Source organism: Bos javanicus, chromosome X (genome assembly GCF_032452875.1).
Source record: "Bos javanicus breed banteng chromosome X, ARS-OSU_banteng_1.0, whole genome shotgun sequence".
NCBI classification, from domain to species: Eukaryota; Metazoa; Chordata; class Mammalia; order Artiodactyla; family Bovidae; genus Bos; species Bos javanicus.
The window spans coordinates 85,295,025-85,317,195 of record NC_083897.1 but is presented as its reverse complement, the minus strand read 5'-3'; the positions used below and the strand labels follow the sequence as shown (position 1 = coordinate 85,317,195).

Genomic DNA, 22,171 nt, shown 5'->3' with positions numbered 1-22,171 from the left:
TGACTTAGCAGCAGCAGCAGCACATAATAAGTATAATAAATATTAGTGATATTATAGTCCATTCCATAGACTTCTCTCTGGTGAAGAGAGCCACAACCCAGTTGTTACTAAATGAGGCCCTTTTGTTTCAATTTGAACACACAATCCAAATGCTCTTGCAATGCTATATTCTTTTTTTTTTTTCAATGCTATATTCTTCTAGGCGTATATCCCTGTCCTGGTTTACTATCTGTGATAGGGGGTGCTTTTAACAGCTTTTCAGACAAGTTTTCCAGGCACTGCCATAGCACATGCAATTGCATTTTGGCCAGCATTGGAAAGCAGGTGACTAAGGAATGATAATGTTGGATAGGAGACAAAGGACATATTGCTTGCTGATAAGCTAGTATTTGATCTTTGTTTTTGAATTTGCTTTAGTCCCAGGTTTAGGTTGGTTCACAAAGGAAAACAACTAGAATTGGTATAGTTTGCAATTCTATGAGAATGTAATCTGTTTTGGTCTGTTGGAAAATAGTTTGCTCTTCTTTTTGGCTTTGATCATAATAATTCATGATTTCAGTATACACAAACCTGAATCAGCTATCTAAATAAAGTAATAAAATTTCAACTGACAAATATCAGAGCACTATTTGTGATTCATTCAGCAAAGTATAAGAATTTCTACTAATAACTCTACTTTCCAAGGTAAAAGATAATGATACCCCTTCCTTTCATTTTTTTTTATTGATTTGCATTTAAACTCAGCTAAAAAATAAAGAAACTGTTGATGTTCACAGATTGATTCATGATGGTCTAAGGAGTTAACTTCCCTGGTCAAGGGTAGAACTTAACTGGTTAGGACATTTTCTCAGGGACTTGTGAGATAATTCACACTTCTCTAAAAGGGAAGCATGTTGCAAAAGGCAGTAGCAAAGGACTGTATAACTCTTATCTATAACACAACCTCAGCTCTACCCCCTTGGGTCTTCACTCTCACTCATGCCCCAAAGAATCTGCCAGGAAAGTGGACTCCAGAGAATTTGTCCCAATTTCAAGATAGAGCTAGTCCAACTCTAACCAAAGTTTTCAGTTAGCTACAAATAGTGTGGGTCTCTGGGAAAAGGGGATCACTTGTTTATCACTAAAAATTCTGGTGTGGAAGAAAGAACTCTGACAAAGGAGAATGCTGTTCCCACATTTCTCTGCATTTGGATAGCTGAATGATCTTTGACCAGGTCACTTCAAGTTCAGAGGGTAGACTCCTTTTCTAATTAACAGAGTTAATTGTGCATGCTCTGCTTAACTCCAAAAGTTTCTATGAAAACTGGGGTATTATATGCATATATTTTTGTGAATCATATTTTCCTATATAAAACTCACTGCTGTCAAGGCCTGAAGCTGCAGAGATACCATGAAGATAGGGTAAAGACACCCCTCTTTTGTTAACTACAGAAATAACATGAATATGATACCTGTTATTCAGTGGTCCATCTTTTCTAGCTTTAATCTCTATATGGAAGCTCTGCTACTATGAAAGATAGCAATGATCTCAAGCACATCTTTTGGTCTTACTCCAATTTCCCCAGAACATTCCATTCTTAAAGGCCTATAGGTGATACACATTCCCTGATTGATTGTCGTTTTTCCCTTTTGGCAGCTATTGATTCCCACCTCCTTACCAGGTAAAGCAAAAATAAATCTGAGCCAAGATTCCCTGTATATTGCCATCTACAAATGTGTTTTCTACAATAAAAGTTGTCAAGGACATTTCTAGAGTAGAATAAGATCAGGCCTTTTTTCTGGAGAAGGGTGAGATGTGAGTAGGAAGAAAGATCTAGCTGAAATGATTTCCAACTGTTGACCTCTGCCTCACATATTTTGAAACCTTTTAAATATGGAGTTTAAACTTTGAATCCCAAATGTTGTCCCTGGCACTTGAACTTGGGGTCAAACATCCTTAGGCATTTTGAAAAGTAAACAGAAGTATACAGATGATACCAGTAATTAACTGTTGCCTAATGCATGAGAGGCAATATGACATTCTGTTTTGTGTCATAGAGAGTAGGCTTCAAGTTCTAGGTCTGCCTAAATATAGTCATCTTTAAAATGGGAATAATAACAGCAGTGTATCTCTTGAAGAGCTCTTGTAAGCACATAATGGACAGATTATTATAATAATCCTTATTGCATACTCTCTTTGAGTTTTTTATTGTTGTTTTCACAGAAAACTGTGAAGAATAAAATTATTATCTCCATTCTAGAAAAAAGTAAAAGGAGGCCCAAACTGGAAGATTACCAGAGGTCACATAGCACATAAATAGGAGTAGAAAGTATTTTTATTCTTCATCAAATGTTGCTATGAAACCTATTATGAAATGTCTTGCTCTACCATAGATTCAGTACTGTCCCAGCTCATCTAATGTTTGACCTGCCTAGTACGGATAGATAGGGCACCTCTCCAGATTATCAGAGAGGCCACTGAGGCATAGTGGTAAAAGGTCAGTTGCTTTGTGATAGAACATCTAAATTCATAGCTGTACTGGCCCTACCTGTTATCAGCTGACTTTGGAAAAATTACTTAATATTTCTGAGCCTCAGTTTCCTCTTCTACAAAATAGAATTAACTCCTAGTCACCTGGTTTATTATACAAAAGTGATTAAAAATGTCTTGTAAAGCCAGTGGATTTCTACAGAATTATTATTATTAGCAGTTAAATAGCAGATGTGTGGGAAAAATCTCTCTCTTTCTATGCTACTTCTGTAATCTGCATGCATTTAAAATTTTATACCTATATTTTGGCTAAACAGAACATCTAGAGCTCTTAGTCATAGTGCCTGGTAGAGTGCCTGGCACACAGTAAGAGTTCCACACATTTGTTGAAAAATTAATGAATGGGAATGTACAAGAAGTGGGATACTGCCTGGTGGAGGAAGAAATTTTTATATCAGATATATTTATATAATATGTCAGGCTGTGATAAGTGTTTTAAAAGTGAAATAATAGAGTTATATAAATTAATTATGATTAATAAATCCAAAAATGCTTCCCATAAAGCTCAAGATTTGAGCTGTGCTTTGAAAGTTAAGTTGGATTTAGTCATGAGAGAAGCAAAGGAATAACATTTTTGTAAAAGCCAACAGCATAACCCAACATAGGCTAGCCTGAGAGTATAGGGTATTTTCAGAGAGAGCCCAGGATGTCTGATATGGCTGAAGAGGTGGGTGAATGGCAGGAGAATGAGATGGGAGAAGGTACAGCAGAGAGAGATTAGGACCTAACTGTGATATATTTTAAAGGCTAGGCTATGAAACTTGGACTTGAACCTGCAGGTCAGAGTTTGCAAATTGGCAGTCCACAAACTAAATTTTGTCCACAGACATGTTTTTTTTGGCTGGAAAACATTTGGCCTAGATGGTGTTTTTAAACCAATTGAATTAGTTGCCAACTTTTTTAAAAATTAAGGAGATTTTACATTAAAGTCTGGAATGCTATTCTTAAAACTAATGGAACATCTGGAATACTGAGGTTTCATTCCTGGTTGGCAACAATCAGTTGGAGTTGAGTGGAGGCTGCCTCCTTGAGTTGGGGAATATTTTTTTTAGTTGGCCACACTTTCCACCACCACAACCTTTTCTCTCTCTAATACCAGGTTCTCTTCACTCACTTTTGTTTAAAGAGGCTTTCAGGTCTGAAACCCCTCGTACAGGCCATTAAAGTTTATAGAGAAGAGAAGCAATGCTATCAGAGTTATTTTTTAATAAAGAATCTTCTGACTTTGATTCTATTGAAGATAGCCTTGAAGAAGGTGGTCAGGGGAAAAGTTAGGGCTGGAGCTGTGGGGAAGGGTAAGAAGGAAGCATCACCATTTAGAGAGGAAGAAGAAAATATGAGATGAGAAAGTAGTCTCTTATAACTGTCTACATGGAGGAAATAGCAAACATCTACAAATCAGCAGAAGGAAAAACTCTGAGCATTTATTCATAAGCCCCACTCTTTCCAGCCCAACTCAAATATAGATATTTAAATGATTTTTCATTCTTGTTTTAGACTGTGAATAAGCTCCTCAAAGACACAGTCCACAGTATCCCATTTATCAGGGAATCCCAAGTGCCTAGCACAGGGCTTGCCAAGCAGTAAATGTTTAATACCCCTTCAATGCATGAATCGGAGAAATTCTCTACTTGTAGGTGGAGAAAAGGCTTACTGCATGCCTAAGTATGCTGAAACCACAAGGGTTTGTGCAAACCCCCAAAGCCAAACTCTCTTTGGAAATAGGATTCTATTTCAGTGGAAATAGATATCATCCATTTATTCAACATATAACTATTAAGTAATGACTATGTGCCATGCCAGACCGAGTCCTAAGGATTGGATGATGAACAGAATCAACAAGGTCCCTGCTATCAGGAAACAAACTTATAGTCTAGTGAGGAAAATAGATATTAAACAACTGAATGCACAATTAACATAATTGTATTTGCCTGAAGAACGATGGACAGAGGTTTGTAATATTTTACAGGAGGTGGTGAACAAAAAGAATCCCAGAGAAAAAGAAAAGCAAGAAGGCAGAGTGGTTATTTGAGGAGGCTTTATGAATACCAGAATAACGAAGAGAAGCAAAAAGTGAGGGAGAGAGAGAAAAGTACGTCCAATTAAATGCAAAGCTTCAAAAAATAGTTAGAAGAGACAAGGCCTTCTTCAATGAGCAGTGCTTAATAATAGAAAAAAACAACAAAAGGGCAAAAACTAGATATCTCTTCAGGAAAATTGGAAACATCAAGGGAGATTTCCTCCCAAAGATGGGCAAAATAAAGGATAAAAATGGTAGAAACCTAGTAGATGCCGAAGAGATCAAGAAGAGATAGAAAGAATACATAGATGAACTGTATAAAAAGGATCTTAATGAATGGGATTAGTATGATGGTGTGGTTAGTCACCCAGAGACAGACATTCTGGAGGGTGAAGTCAAGCGGGACTTGAGAAGCACTGCCGTTAATAAAGCTAGTGGATGAGATGAAATTCCAGCAAAACTATTTAAATCTCTAAAGGAGGAAGCCATCAAAGTTTTGCATTCATTATTTCAACAAATCTGGAAGACTCAGCAGTGACCACAGGACAAGAAAAGGTCAATCCTCATCCCAATTCCAAAAAAGGTAGTACCAAAGAATGTGCTAATCATAGGACAATTGAACTCACCTCCCATGCTAGTAAGGTCATGCTTAAAATCTTGCATGCTAGATTTCAGCATTATGTAAACCAAGAACTTCCAGATGTCCGAGCTAAGCTTCAGAAGGAAGAGGAACTAGAGATCAAATTGCCAACATTCACTGGATTATAGTGAAAGCAAGGGAATTTCAGAAAAACATCTATCTCTATTTCATTGACTACACTAAAGCCTTGACTATGTAGATCAAGACAAACTGTGGAAGGCTCTTGCTGCTAAGTCACTTCAGTCGTGTCTGACTCTGTGCGATCCCATAGACGGCAGCCCACCAGGCTCTCCCGTCCCTGAGATTCTCCAGGCAAGAACACTGGAGTGGGTTGCCATTTCCTTCTCCAATGCAGGAAAGTGAAAAGTGAAAGTGAAGTCGCTCAGTCATGTCCGACCCTCAGTGACATGGACTGCAGCCTTCCAGGGTCCTCCATCCATGGGATTTTCCTGGCAAGAGTACCAGAGTGGGGTGCCATTGCCTTCTCCAGTGCAAGGCTCTTAGAGAGATGGAAAACCAGACCATCTTACCTTTTTCCTGAGAAACCTGTATGCAAGTTCAAGAAGCAACAGTTAGAACCTGTATGGAACAACTGATTGGTTAAAGATGGAGAAAGGAGTACAGCTGTTTGCTGTCACCCTGTTTGTTTAACCTATACACTGAGCACATCATGAGAAATTGCTGGGCTGGATGAGTTACAAGCCAGAATTGAGACTGGTGGGAGAAACATGAACAGCCTCAGATAAGTGGATGATACCACTCTAATGGCAGAAAGCAAAGAGGAACTAAAGAGCTTCTTGACAAGGGTGAAGGAGGAGAGTGAAAGAGCCGGCTTAAGACTAAATATTTAAAAAATCTAAGATCACAGCATCTGGCCCCATTATTGCATGGCAAATAGAAGGGGAAAAGGAGGAAGTAGTGACGGATTTCCTCCTCTTTGCACTCCAAAATCATTGTGGCTGGTGACTACAGCCATGAAATCAGAAGGCGATTGCTTCTTGGCAGGAAAATGATGACAAACCTATGGTGTGTTGAAAAGCAGAGACATTACTCTGCCTACAAAGGTCTGTATAGTCAAGGCTATGGTCTTCCCAGTGGTCATGTACAGTTGTGAGAGCTGGACCATAAAGAAGGCAGAATGCCAAAGAATTGATGCCTTTGAACTGTGGTGCTGGAGAAGACTCCTGAAAGTCCCTTGGATGGCAAGGAGATCAAACCAGTCAATCTTAAAGGAGATCAACCCTGAAAATTCACTGGAAGGACTGATGCTGAAGCTCCAGTATTTTGTCATCTAATGCGCACAGATAACTCATTGGAAAAGTCTCTTATGCTGGGAAAGATTGAGGGCAGAAGGAGAAGAGGGTGTCAGAGGATGAGATGGCTGTACAGCATCACCAAGGTAATGAACATAAACTTGGGCAAACTCCAGGAGATGGTGAAGGACAGGGAGGCCTGGCTTGCTGCAGTCCACAGGATTACAAAAAGTCGGACACGACTGGGTGACTAAACAACACTTAGTGAGAAAACGTCTAACAGAGAAATACTGGGTACTGTTAAAACACATTAAAAGGTGAATGAATGGAGAATTTGAGGTAGCCCAGGAGGTCTAGGATGTCTTTCTGGAAGTGCTCTATGCATAGGCATTAGCTAAATGAGTAAGAAGGATAAGCCAGCATTTCATGTACAGGGAACAGCATATGAAAAGGCATGAAGAACTATTGGGCCTTTGAGGAACTCTGAGTAAAGGCCAGTGTGAGCAAGGCTCAGAAAACAGGAGGAATAGTGGTATGAGATAAAATCAGAGAGGTTACAAGATACCAGATCATATAGCATCTGGTTGAAGATTTGGACATTTATACTAAGAGGAATGGAAAGCCAGAGACAGAATTTAAGTGAGTGAATGATCAGATTCAACTTAAAAACAACTCTCTACAGAAACATATATTGACAATTGATTATTAAAAAGGTCTAAGGGCAATTATGGAGAAGGCAATGGCACCCTACTCCAGTACTCTTGCCTGGAAAATCCCATGGATGGAGGAGCCTGGTAGGCTGCAGACCAAAGGGGTCACGAAGAGTCGGACACGACTGAGCGACTTCATTTTCACTTTTCCCTTTTATGCATTGGAGAAGGAAGTGGCAACCCACTCCAGTGTTCTTGCCTGGAGAATCCCAGGGACGGGGAGCCTGGTGGGCCGCCGTCTATGGGGTCGCACAGAGTCGGACATGACTGAAGCGACTTAGCAGCAGCAAGGGCAATTAAAAGGAGAAAAATAGTCTTTTCAACAAATGGGGCTGAAACAACAGGACATTGATATAAAAATAAATTGATATCCATATACAAAAATCAACTGAGAATGGATCATATTAAGTATAAAACTGAAAACTATACAAATTCTAGGAAAAAAAACACAAGCTTTTAAAAACATAGCTTGTGATGCTGGGTTAGAAAAAGATATCTTAAATTTGACACCAAAATCATAATCCATAAGTAAATTGATAAATTGAACTTGATCAGAATTAAAATATTCTATTCTTAAAAAAACTGTAAGACGATGAAGATAAACTATAAATTGAGAGAAAATATTATTTCTCATCGGAAATATCAGTCATATTTCTGATAATGAACTTGTGTTAGAATATACAAATAACTCTAAAAACTTCATAAAATATAAGCAGCCAAATATAGAAAAAAAATTGAGCTGTCTTTACCCAATAAAAATATACAAATGGCAAATAAGCACATCAAAAACTCTCTACATTATTATTCATTGGAGAAATGCAAATTAAATGAGAAATGCTTATATATCAAATTAGAAGGCTAAATTTAAAAAACTGACCATACAAAGTGTTGGTGTGGATGTGGAGGAAATGCTGGTGAGAACATACAATGGCACAAACACTTTGGAAAACAGCTTAGCAGTTTTTGTTTTTTTTTAATAAGGTAAATGTATCCCTGCTCTAGTGAACATAGTGATTCCACTACTAAATATACAGACAAAGGGAGCAAAAGTATATGTCCATACAAAGATGTATGTATGTATGTTCATAAAATCTTTATTTGTTATATTCAAAAATTGTAAAGAACATCAGTTTCATCAACAAGCTAATGGGTAAAAAAGTTGTGGTACATCCAATACAATGGGATAATACTTAGCAATAAAGAAGAACAAATTACTTTTACGCATAAGAGCTTGGATGGATATCAAGGGTATTACATGCATGCATGCTCAGTTGCTCAGTCATGTCCAACTCTGTGTGACCCCACAGACTGTAGCTGGCCAGGCTCCTCTCTGTCCATGGGGATTCTCCAGGCAAGAATGCTGGAGTGGGTTGCCATGTCCTCCTTTAATCAAGGGTATTATGCTGAGTGAAAGATGCCAAACAAAAAAGATGGTAATTTCATTCATATGAAATTTTGGAAAATGAAAACTAATCAAAATGCAAATAATTGCTTGCCAAAAGGATAGTGTATGGAGGGGTGGAATGAGGAAGTAAAAGGGGCACAAAAAATTTTAGGGATGATAAATATTTTCACTACCATGATTAGATGGTGATTTCATGAGTGTATGCATATGACAAAAGTTATCAATTTATATAACTTTAAATATGTGCACCATTTTGTATGTCAATAATACCTTTAATATGGTTGTTTTAGAAAACCCCTCTGGAATAGAAGGCCCAGAAATAGACCCATATAAATGTTGTCAATTGATCAGTGACAAAGGAGCAAAGGCAATAAAATGGAGTGAAAGTAGTCTTTTCAATAAACAGTGCTGGAACAAGGGCGATCTACGTGTGGAAAATGAATCTAGACAGTCTTCACAAAAATTAACTCAAAATGGATCATACCTAAATGTAAAATGCAAATTATAAAATCACTAGACAATAACATAAGAGAAAACCTAGATAACTGTGGGTGTGGTGATGTCTTTTTACATACAACACCAAAGGAACAATCCATGAAAAAAAGAACTGATAAATTGGACTTCATTAAAAATTAAAAGTTCTGCTCTTGAAAGGGAGAAGGCAATGGCAACCCACTCCAGTACTCTTGCCTGGAAAATCCCATGGACAGAGGAGCCTGGTGAGCTGCAGTCCATGGGGTCGCTAAGAGTCGGACATGACTGAGCATCTTCACTTTCACTTTTCACTTTCCTGCATTGGAGAAGGAAATGGCAACCCACTCTAGTGTTCTTGCCTGGAGAATCCCTGGGACTGGGGAGCCTGGTGTGCTACCGTCTATGGGGTCACACAGAGTTGGACACAATTGAAGCGACTTAGCAGCAGCAGCGGGGTTAGGGTATATGTATGGTTGATTCATTTTGCTGTACAGAGGAAACTAACACAACAAAAAGCAACTATACTTCAATAAAACTTAATTTAAAAAAAGATGTTCCACATCATATGACATGAGGGAAATGCAAATTTAAACAGAAATGAGATACCAATAGAACACTGACAACACTGGGTGCTAGATGTGGAGCAACAGGAATTCTCATCCTTTGTTGGTGGGAATGCAGAATGGTACAGCCACCTTACAAGACAGTTTGATGGTTTCTTATAGAAACAAATATACTCTTACTATATTGTCCAGCAATTACACTCTCTGGTATTTATCCAAACAAACTGAAAATGTATATCCACACAAAAACCTGCACCCAATGTTTACAGTAGCTTTATTCATAATTGCCAAAACTTGGGAGTAACTAAGATGTCCTTCAGTAAATGAATGGATAAATAAACAGTGGTACATCCAGACAATGAAATATTATTCAGTACTAAAAAGGAACAAGCTATCAAGTCATGAAAAGACATAAAGGAACCTTAAATACATATTACTAAGTGAAAGAAGCCAATCTGAGAGTCTACATATAGTATGATTAATATAATATTTATTGTATATTTCCAACTATATGACATTCTGAAAAAGGTAAAATTATGGAGATGGTAAAAAGATCAGTGGTTGCCTAAATATGTGATCAGTGGTGGGGAGGTGGGGTGAATATGTGGAGCACAAAGGACTTTTAGAGCAGAGAAAAATCTCTGTATAATACCTAAAGATAGACACATGTCATTATACATCTGTTCAAACCTATCAATATATAACACCAAGTGAAAGTGAAGTCACTCAGTTGTGTCCGACTCTTTGCGACCGACTGTAGTCTATCAGGCTCCTCCATCCATGGGATTCTCCAGGCAAGAATACTGGAGTGGGTTGCCATTTCCTTCTCCAGGAGATTTTCCCAACCCAGGGATTGAACCCGGGTTTCCCGCATTGTAGGCAGACACTTTCCCATCTAAGCCACCAAGGAAGTCCTGGTGGCTTCCAACAACACCAAGAGTAAACCCTAATGTAAATTATGTGGTTGCTAAAAATCGCAAAGAAGAAAAAGAAAAAAGAGAAAGATTGTACAAGCACATGATTTATGTAATAGTCTCCAGTAGCATCTCTTGATCTTCTTTAAAGCAATGGGGGGGAAGATAAGATTTTAGATTGGAGATCAGCGTTCAAAATTCAAAATAAAGTATAAATTCTTATTATGTTCATAGTAGTTAGTCTTCCTTGACAATAACATAAATGTTGGTAGCACCACCTTTAAAAATAAAACATAACAAGGTGATCTTTCAGATTTGTATAATGCTTTCTTGTTTAAATTTTTACATACATATAATCTTTAATTATCAGCCTTTCAAAGGTATGTATTATTGGCTGGAATTTTTTTGAAAATTTTGGAGATAATTTTGGTGCTGTGAAAGCAACATGAATTTTGGAATTTCTTCAGACCTGGGTTTGAATGTCTGTTAGGATGCCATTTATTCAATGGGCAACTCTGAGGAATTATTTCTCAGTTTATATTTTTTCAAGCTTCTTTACTTATAACTACCCTCCTCACTTCTGTCCACTGAGTTTTTCACTATCACTAGCAGCCCCTTCCATACTCACCCTCTATGGAGTGTAGATAAGAAGAAAACTCAAGTGAGTCACAGCACTCTAAACTGTCAGTGTTTGAAAGACTGTCAGATCCAGCATCTACCTTCTCCCCACCCCATTTCACAGAGCAAGAAATTAAGCTTACTGAGAAGAAGAGATTCATTGTCAATCTTAAGACAAATTTCTGGCTCTGAGACCTACGTTATTTCCATTCCACTTTCCTGCCCTGATAGCTCAGTTGGTAAAGAATCTGCCTGCAATGCAAGAGACCCTGGTTCAATTCCTGGGCTGGGAATATCCACTGGAGAAGGGATAGACTACCCACTCCAGTATTCTTGGGCTTCCCTTGTGGCTCAGCTGGTAAAGAATCCGCCTGCAATGCAGGAGACCTGGGTTCGATCCTTGATTTGGAAAGATCCACTGAAGAAGGGAAAGGCTATATATACCAATATTCTGGCCTAGAGAATTCCATGGGGCTGTATAGTCCATGGGGTCACAAAGAGTCAAACACCACTGAACAACTTTCACTTTCACATTTCACTTTCCTGCCAGTTCAATTTACTTTATTAACTTTGAACAGCCTTCGTTAAAAGCTTTGATGGAACTAAAGGTTGCGTTGATTATTTAAATAAGGTTTTCAAAGTATCTGTGCATTTCAGTTACATACTCCCATTTTCCATTACAATAAGGAATTGAGAATTGCCCTGTTACAATTGGACATCTTTAAGAATAAGACTGTGCCTTAACCATAAGAGTATCTTGTGAGACTCTTTACCAACAAAGGGAGTATATCTGGGATGTTCAGTCACTGAAGTCCCAGAAGACAGTTTTTCATTTCTTCAGATACAAAGCTCCTCAGGCTCCTGGAAGTTTCATTTATAGCCCTTTCCCAAGTTCCCTTGATACTGATGAGTCTAGCTCAAATAGCAGTGAGATGGAAGAGTAGTTTAGGTTCTACTAAAGTGAAACATAGAACAAATTATGTCCTTGCTTCAGTGTCTTCATCTGGGAAATAAAGCAGATCATGCCCACTCATCCCTGTCTTTAGTATTACTTCCTTTGGTCACTGTAAGTAAATTCTCATGATGCTTGGCTGTGAACAAGATAAGACTCTGTAGAAACCTGCAAAAAGCAGAACAGGCTCATGTGAAAAACTCCACTAGTTCTCTGGGACAGACAGACCCTGCCCAGATCCAGAAGTCTAAGGGTTTTAAAATCTAGGAAGGCCCAGAGACCCTGCTGACACCAAGGGACACCTCCTTCTCTATAGATCAACCTTTTCATTTTCTCTGCTCTTTGATTGCCACTTGCCTCTCCACTTTACACAGAGAAGATGAGCCCTCTTCCATAAAAGAACAATTGTGATAGCCCACATCACCTTTCACTTCTGGCTGTCTACAAAAAGGAAGAAAATCAGTGTTATACAGCTTCCATTCCTTGAATAATGCAGTTTGCAAACTTAAAATATGCAAAGGCAACTTGGAAAAGCAAGTGCCTGTATATAAGCAAATGTCTGCAAAACCCTGGACAGAATTGAGGTCTCTGTGTACATGACAAGTATTTCTAGTATTCAGGTGTTTGTCTGCTCTTCTGAGTGATTTTCCTTTGTACATCTGGATGAGTGAGAAGTGTGTGCTTAGAAGTAACTCTAGACAGGAAAAACGGACAAGAAGAGGGTAGAGATTACCTTTGGTTCCCAGGCAGAGGGTTCCTAGAGCAACTGATACCACCCCACAAGGCCCAATCTACCCCTATCTGAATCTGAAAGGGTTCAACAAGTACAGGCTGGCTTGGCCATCATAGCTAGTTCCTCAGTTTGTAGGAGACCTCCCATTTGCACTTCTTGGTGGGCCTGCCCTGAACATAGTCCCTCACTGAAGGAGATCCTCGTATTTCTTCTATACTTCTATCTCCCTTTCCCACTCCCTCCGCCCCCACACGTGCACAGGGTCTGTTTTGAGATTGGACTTCAGAACCAAAATGCTGGCCTCTGAGAGCTCAGTGGCCCTGTCTTTAAAATAAAGCTCTGAGTTAAAGCTTAAAGAGTCAGCCCTGTCGCTTAAAAATCTGGTCCAGAAAAGCAAGAGATAGTCGGGGAGCTGGGGTCCTCCTAAGCTAGACCAATCCTTTTCTGCCTTCACCCACGCTGCACCAGCACTTGTTTCTCCAAAGCCACCCGGCTTTCCTGCGCGTTCAGGGGAGGGGAGAAAAGGAAAGGGGAGGGGAGGGAGAAAGGAGGTGGGAAGGCAAGGAGGCAGGCCCGGCGGGGGCGGGACCCGACTAGCAAACTGTTGCATTTGCTCTCCACCTCCCAGCACCCCCTCCGAGATCCCAGGGAGCCAGTGTGCTGCGAGCGCCGGAGGGTCCGGAGCAAGCCTGGAGGCAGAGCCAGCGACCGAGGGAAAGCGAACGAGCTAGCTGCTTCCGTGCGGGACAGGAGCCTAAGGGACGCACCGCGTCAACCCCAGCGGGCTCTGGCGACAGCCAACGCCTCTTGCACCGCGGCGGCTTCTAAGTCGCCGCCCCGGAGCTGCCTTTTCTTCTTCGGTGAAGTTTTTAAAAGCTGCTAGAGACTCGGAGGAAGCAAGGAAAGTGCCGGGTAGGACTGACGGCTGCCTTTGTCCTCCTCCCCCCCCCCCCCCCCCCCAGGGTCTCCTCTACGGCTGCTGCCTCTGTCTGTTCCTCTCAGCCCCCTCAACCTCCCCCGCCCCCCCCGCTTCCAGTCAGTCCCGCGCGGCCAGCCCGAGTTTGCAGAGAGGTAACTCCCTTTGGCTGCGAGCGGGCGAGCTAGCTGCACGTTGCAAAGACGGCTCTGGGGTGCCAGGAGACCTGGGAGCTGCTTCAGCGCTGCAGCCAGAATCTGGCTAGTTAGGCGGTACGCAGGTCAGACCCCCTGGTTCCTCTTACTCCCTTTCCACCTCCCCTGCACGGTGCTCCTCCTTCCCACCAGTTTGTGGGGCCAGAGATCAAGCGATGAAAAGGCAGTCAGGACTTCAGTAGCCAACCCCCTCCCCGCAAAATAATAATAATAATAATAATAAAGAAAGAAAGAAAGAAAAGGGACAAAACATAACAAAGCCCCAACCAAAACCAAACAAACGAAACCCAACAGCAAAACCCAAAATAAACCAAAGAGAAAATAACCAGGCTCCTATTTGCACCTGCTTCAGTGGATAACAAATTCAGAAGACGGAGGGTCCCCCCTACCTTCAAGAAGCATCTTTTGAATCTACCCTACAAGTATTCAGGAACAGATTGTGAGCCTACCAGGGAAGATCGTGTCCAGGGCGTGTTTCCTCTGCACTAGACTTTGAGGCTGTCAGAACGCTTTGGAGTGGTTATTCCTGCAAGTTTCCTTACCAGGAGCTTCCCGCAGGTGGGCAACTAGCTGCAGCAACTACGCACTGCAGCCTGTTGAACTCTTCTCAGCAAGAAAAGGGGAGCAGGATAAAGGAATTAGGTAAAAGACTGAGCCAAGCTTCAGGATGGAAGTGCAGTTAGGGCTGGGGAGGGTCTACCCCCGGCCACCGTCCAAGACCTATCGAGGAGCTTTCCAGAACCTGTTTCAGAGTGTATGCGAAGTGATCCAGAACCCACTCCCCCGGCACCCTGAGGCCTCGAGTGCAGCACCTTCCGGCGCCCGTTTGCAGCAGCAGCAGGAGACCAGTCCACGGCAGCAGCAGCAACAGCAGCAGCAGAGAGAGGATGGCTCTCCCCAAGTCCAGAGCAGAGGCCCCACAGGCTACCTGGCCCTGGAAGAGGAACAGCAGCCTTCACAACATCACTCAGCCCCCGAGGGTCACCCGGAGAGTGGCTGCGTCCCAGAGCCCAGAGCTGCCTCGGCTGCCGGCAAGGGGCTGCAGCAGCCGCCGCCAGCACCTCTGGATGAGGATGACTCAGCTGCCCCATCCACATTGTCCCTGCTGGGCCCCACTTTCCCCAGCTTAAGCAGCTGCTCCACCGATCTTAAAGACATCCTGAGCGAGGCCGGCACCATGCAACTTCTTCAGCAGCAGCAACAGCAGCAGCAGGAGGCGGTATCCGAAGGCAGCAGCGGGAGAGCGAGGGAGGCCACTGGGGCTCCCATCTCTTCCAAGGACAGTTACCTAGGAGGCAGTTCGACCATCTCGGACAGCGCCAAGGAGTTGTGTAAGGCAGTGTCGGTGTCCATGGGCTTGGGTGTGGAGGCGTTGGAGCATCTGAGTCCTGGGGAACAGCTTCGGGGGGATTGCATGTACGCCCCGCTCCTGGGTCCACCAGCCGCGGTGCGTCCCACTCCTTGTGCCCCGTTGGCTGAATGCAAAGGTTCTTTGCTGGATGATGGCCCGAGCAAGGGCACTGGTCTGGACACTGAGAGCCTGAGCTGCTCTGGCAGCGGCGAAGCAGGGGGCTCTGGAACACTTGAGCTGCCATCCACCCTGTCTCTCTATAAGTCTGGAGCACTGGACGAGGTAGCAGCTTATCAGACTCGCGACTACTACAACTTTCCGCTAGCCCTGGCCGGGCCGCCGCCCCCTCCACCACCTCCCCATCCTCATGCCCGCATTAAGCTGGAGAACCCGCTGGACTACGGCAGCGCCTGGGTGGCCGCTGCAGCGCAGTGCCGCTATGGGGACCTGGCGAGCCTGCATGGCGGGGGTGCAGCAGGACCGGGCTCAGGCTCACCCTCAGCCGCCGCCTCCTCTTCCTGGCACACTCTCTTCACGGCCGAAGAAGGCCAGCTGTATGGGCCAGCTGTATGTGGCGGAGGCGGGGGCGGCAGTGCAGGCGAGGCAGGGGCTGTAGCCCCATACGGCTACACTCGGCCACCTCAGGGGCTGGCGGGCCAAGAAGGCGACTTCTCTCCACCCGATGTGTGGTATCCCGGCGGCGTGGTGAGCAGAGTGCCCTATCCAAGTCCCAGTTGTGTCAAAAGCGAAATGGGTCCCTGGATGGAGAACTATTCTGGACCTTATGGGGACATGCGGTAAGTCTCTCCTCCTAAAAATGTTTTTAAGCTTAGAGTCAGCCCTCTCCTCTCCGCGCAAACATTCTGTTCCTGGGCGAGCTTAACAGAGTTTCACAGAAAGGGCCGCTTTAAATCTGGAGCCTTCCCTAGACTCTTGGCCTACCAAAGACTGACCTTTGCTCTCTGAACCCCAACTGTGTGCCCCAGCCCACACCGCTGTGAATCCTGGATGCTGGTGCAAGCCTTTCTAGATTCCTTGACTTGACAACTCTCCACTAAGCCTCCTAAAATCTTCCCTGCCACTTGGTACTCCATGTCCTGCCGGCTCCAAATTTAAATCCAGTTCCAAGGGCCATTTTACGAAATAAATCCTTTTAAGCCCTCCACTATTTTTCCTTCTCCCTTCCCCCCAATCAGAGACCCTAGACAAGAAATGTGGGCACTTTCTCCTCTTAAGGTCTGTTAGGGTTTGCCCCTCCAGCTTGTCTTGGCAGGTTAGAGGCAAAATGACTGGCCCAAGCTTTTCTCAACCCGCTTCCACCAAAGAGATGAAAGGAAGCATGGGATTATGGGAAGAAGGTGGTCTCTGGGTTGCGAGGGCCGCTGTATGGGAAGATGAAGTGAAGTCCCTTTGCTGGCAACAAGGAGGACTTGCCCCAGGGTTGGAGGTCAGGAGACAGACTCCAGGCAGGCACAGTTAGAGCAGGCAAAGGTAGGGGAAAACCAAATGACAAATTTCCTCATAAACGATAGGTAAGATTTGCTCTCACAGTTTGACTTTGTTGGACCTAGATGGAAGAGTTGGATTTCTCTTGTAAAGTGTTTATTTTCTGTATGAATTACAAAAGATCCACAATTCATACTTTGAGTTTGCATCAGATCTATAAGGAAGAGAATGTTCTTTTAATGAACAATTTAACCAGACTTGAGTCTGACAAAAGTGTTGAGGGAAAAGTTTAAAAGGATTTCCTGCTATTGCAGTGTGCTCAGAAATCTGCTTTTGTGAAGGGAAATATTCTTCACTATATTCCTTCATTTTAAGGATATAATTGCATTTTAAAACATGATAACAAATTGGGTAAGAACTGTTAGGGACCTGTGAGCCTTACTCTTGCCCAAGAGTTTTAATTAGGATATGAAAAAAGTAGCAGTCAGTTTCATCTTGCCTGTTAAAATTTCTTCCTTACTGCAACTGAGCTTTTTGGAGATCAAAAAACTGTTTTAATTTTATAAAAAAATAAACATTTTTTCCTGAGCAAACTAAGATATTAGTTAATCTCTGTGAGGGAGGGAATATTAACTGGGGAACTAACTCCTCAGAACTGCTGGGTGTTGATGTCTTCATGGACTTGAGTCTTGTTCCGAGTTTCTGTAGCTATTTTCTTTACCTGTGACATTTTCAGTTTATTAGCCTTAGTATGTTTGTTTGGAGACTTAAACCAACAACTTGCTTACTTTCACTGATGCTTCTGTTCTTGAAAGATTGATAGCACAATGTTAGAAAAGAAAGAGGAGAATAGGATTTCATAAAATATTTTTTCCTGGGCTACTGAAGATGTAGCTTCTAACCAGGCTTTGCATTTTTTAGGTTTTTAAGGTTTGGCTTACAAGATTTTCAAAGGATTCATTTATATTCTCAGTCTTTAAAAAATTTTTTTTGCAAAGTGGGCATGCTGTGGGATAAAAGGTTTTCATTTTATAAGAACAGATTCACTTGCTAGAGTATATTTTACCCCTCCCCCACAGGGCTGTTGCTTGTCAGCAGAACTCTCTTTTTAATGTGAACAGTTTGTTTGTTTTGTTTTGTTTTGTTTTTGGTGGGGCGGGGGAGGGGGTGGAATGTATAAGGTGCTTCATGACTTGCCTAGTCACTGGAACCGTCCCTTTTCTGTATGCCTCCCTTAACACCCAAGTAACTCAATTAACAGGGAGAATATGAATGATTCCACATTAAGGGATGTGTGTGTTTTCAAAAGCATAACCTGAAATGTTCAGAAAAGTGGCTATAGAGAGTTTTTAAAAAGTTCTTCGCATCAGGTGTGCAGTAAGCTAGGTGATTTTATCTCAGATCTTCATGGAAAAACTTCTCTATTTCTAAAACCTGCATAAATTAATGATCTCAAATAGTGAGAAATAAGTGGTAACCTAAGAAAGTACAAGATTATTTATTCTCTCCTGGTTTGTGATTGCTGTCTTGGTTATAGGAGTCTAGTGAAAGGTAAAACTGGTGTTTCTGTCTTGTGAGTTGACAGAGATTTTTCATGTGTAAAATATAGAAAATCTTCAAATTGGGTTTTTGAAAATTTATCAATTTTATCATAATTCAACCAGCCCCAATCTAAAAGTTGATATTTTTTTACTTTCTCTTTCTTTCTCACATTTTATAAGGCACAATTTGGTAAAGGGAAGGAATTTTTCTTAAGTCAAAGCTAGAGCTTCCACTCTCTCTGTATTACATACATTATATGCCATCTTTCAGTGAAAAATCTCAACATTCTAGAGACTTTCAATAATATGTTGGATTCCTCCCTTTTCCAATTGTGTGTGAAGTTCTGGAATAATTCTGTGTTCTTATACATCTACAATGCTTCTGTCGAGAGGAGAAAGGCCTTAGATGGTCCCTTTTATATATATATATATATATATATATATATATTAGCATGTGGTTTGAGCTGCGGAAGGAATAATAAAAAGTGATACAGTTGGTATGAAACCCTGATAACATTTTATGAAGCTGTCTTCTTTCAGAGATCAAACAAGACTACAACTTTGTTAATTGACCACTGTCTCACTTGGCAGAAGTAAGGCCCTTTATATCCCAGCAAATAGCGTAATAATATGACAAATATTTATTCTCAGGAGATGAAACCAAGAGAAGCCTATGCAGGAATTAAAGTTGGGGTTTAAATAAATTATCCAGATGCAAAAAGAACATTTTAATTTTTCTGTTGATAATTTGTTCTGGTCTTCATAATTGGTAGAATTTTAGTAGTGCTTTAAAACTGGCAAATCCTGCCTTTCTCCATTAGTTATTTCAAAAGAGGTCATTTTATTAATTCCCCTTTCTATCTACTTTCCTCTCTGCAGTTATCAAGCAGCTTTTTAATGACTATTTTGCAAGGAGTAGTTTGTCTGTTTCGTAAATCTGAGTTTTGCTTTGGGAATGACGCTCTCTGTCTATAGACCTTCAGGGTCAGATGTTGGGAAGAAGCATCCTTTCTTCACAGTCAGCAAATAACTGGTGAGATCTCTCTGGGTACCAGTAATCAGAACTCAAGCACCAAATAGTCACACAGGGCGGTGCCCCATTTAGAAATATGTGCAAGATGTAGGGATAGAATTCTCTTAGTTTTCTACAGAGTATCTCTCTCAGCTCTGCCAAAGGTTAACATTAGTGAGACATAGTTTTGAAAAAACTTGTAGCTTTCCAGTTGCAGGGTCACTTAAGGGTGCTTTCTTGCCAGTGTTAATTTTACCTCATGAGACTTCCATTCTTTTTGAGCTGTAAACTTGGATATTAATATATTTAATTTGCTGGCACATATAATTTGCTTTTAAAATGTTTCCCCCACCCCCACTCCAGTGGTAATCTTCTTATCTGGTATACATATGTGCATTTAAACCAAACAATTCTTTGGTCTCCTGACTCTTACTTGTACTGTGTCTGCTCTTGGTGGGATATGTGAGTTGGAGTTAGGGACATGGGCAATTTTGCTATTATTGATATTTATGGTGATATCAAGACCACCAGTTTCATTCGGAACTCTGCTAAGCAGGGAGCAGAACACTGGCTCAGTGTGGTAAAGAAGGAGCTTATTTTATAACCAGACCTGAAATCATGATTCCGAAAAAATAGAGAGCAAATAAAAATCAAGTTTTGTGAGGTTGGTTTGAGAGGGAAAGGGAAACCTCTCCCCACCCACTACCTCCACCATTTTCTCTTTGTCTCCAGCTTCCTTAAGTGCTGCCTGTCCCTGATTTTCTTTCATTCTACTCCTTTCATGCTTCTGACATTGAAATATAGACTCTTCTTTCTACTTTTCAGGATATTTTTCTCATTATACCTGTGGCATGCTTCTAAAGAATATTTTTTAATCTAGAGAGTAACAGATCAGATCAACCCCAGCACCTTTCTTTTAAGACTAGATGACTTGAGGAGATTGCAAAATGAATTACCTTGAGGTTAGAGCCTGATTCAACAGTTACTGAGGGAGCTGAACTAGATGCTTGAGGACTTGGTGATTTAATGAAGAAATTTGCTGGCTGCTGTTTGTCTTTTGTTCTCTGTCTCTCTCTGTCTACTGGCTATTTTGGCAACCTTTTCTCAAAACTTGAGAAAAACTGGACCTTCCCACCTCTGAGACAGGTCTGTGTGGGTCAAATTTCTGCAGGGCTTTCACACGCAACACCTAATCTGTATGTGATGGTGCTTGCTAAAAGTGTCTGGCTGGGCTAATGTGGTGAAGTTATATGTAATTTAATCATTTAAAACAAAGAAAGGTATTAAGAAAGTAATCTGCCTCAGAATTTGCCTGCCAGCATTACATCAAGTTCTGAGATGTTGAACTCAAGAGTAAGTTCCTGTCATCCGAGACATAAAATTGACCTTTCCCCACCGCCCCGCCCCCATTGCTTGTAAAACTCCATACAGTTATCAGTACTTATTGGATTTTGTGATATTGAAGATAATTATGAAATCTCATATTTATATAGCACTCTTTTCAGAGAAAAGACTCAGCATCTTCCAGTTTATAAACTAGCACTCATGTAAGTTTGAGTATGCCAGAAGGGTGCTTAGTGAACATCCCTTTATTAGTCGAGGGAGTAGAATTTGTTGCATTTTCTATAACATTTGTTTATCATGTGGATAAACCTCTGTAGAGTGACACTTCCCAACACTTTTTCTTAAAGTTTCCCACTTGACAGATGATATTTTTGCTTAGTAAAGACTACATTTGGTGGCTGCTGTATAGAGATTTATGCCCAATTTCTGTGTTTTATGCATAATTTCTTGCACACTCATGAGTGTTGCCATCCTTTCTCTCTCACACTGATTCCTGCTGCCATCTGACAGGGCAGAGCAGTGTTGAGAGTGGCTAATCTGGACAAGCATATGCTGGTTACTTGAGAATGCTGCCAATTTAGATCATACAGTACTTGAGTTTTATTTTTTTAATCAACAGCTTTATTGAGACGTAATTCACAGTAAATAATGTAATTCACCCAAGTATATAGTTCAATGGTTTTTATTATATTCAGAGTTGGGCAACCATCACCACAGTCAATTTTAGAACACTTTGGTCACTTAACAGTCAAACCCCACCCTAAGCATGAGCAACTATCAACCACTTGTCTACTTTCACTCTCTATGGGTTTGGTTATATTTCTTATAAATGGAACCATGTAATACGTAGTATTTTGTGACTAGTTTCATGTAGAATAAATATTTCAATGTTAATCTATGTTGAAGCACATCTCAATACTTTCCATTTTATGCATGTACCATACTATCTATGATGGACATTAGAGTTGTTTCCACGTTTTGACTATTATGAATAATATTGCTATGAACATTTATGTACAAGTTCCTTTTTGTGAAAAGGTTTTTAATTCTTTCGGCTATATACCTAGGAGTAAAGTTTCTGGGTAATATGATAACTCTTTGTTTAACCTTTTGAGGCTCTCCCAAACTGTCTTCAAAAGTGGCTATACCATTTTACAATCTCACCAGCAATGTATGAAGGTCCAATTTTTCCACATCTTGCCAATTATTTTTATTTTTCAAACTTTGAACTTTTTATTTTGTATTGAGGTATAGCTAGTTAACAAATTTGTGGTGGTTTCAGGTGAATAGTGAAGGAGACTAGAGAATAAGGATGTGAATAGATACATGTGTATATATGTATTATCCCCCATATATTCTCTGGATATATGCCTAGGAGTGGGATTGCAGGGTCATTGGTAGCTCTATTTTTAGTTTTTTAAAGAGCTTCCATGCTGTTCTCCATAGTGGCTGTACCAATTAATATTCCCACCAACAGTGTGGGAGAGTTACCTTCTCCCCACACCCTCTCCAGCATTTGTTGTTTGTGGATTTT

At 41.2% G+C, this 22,171-nt stretch overlaps 1 protein-coding gene across 2 annotated transcripts in view; it reads left to right on the top strand.

Annotated features, from left to right (window-relative positions):
- Nucleotides 1-14,610: 14,610 nt before the first annotated feature.
- AR (androgen receptor) overlaps nucleotides 14,611-22,171 on the top strand; it is a 215,960-nt gene continuing 208,399 nt past the window's right edge. For both annotated transcript variants that reach the window (XM_061409856.1, XM_061409857.1), the window contains exon 1: nucleotides 14,611-16,091. In XM_061409856.1, coding sequence (XP_061265840.1) covers nucleotides 14,611-16,091 — 1,481 coding nt within the window. The remainder of the gene's footprint in view (nucleotides 16,092-22,171) is intronic.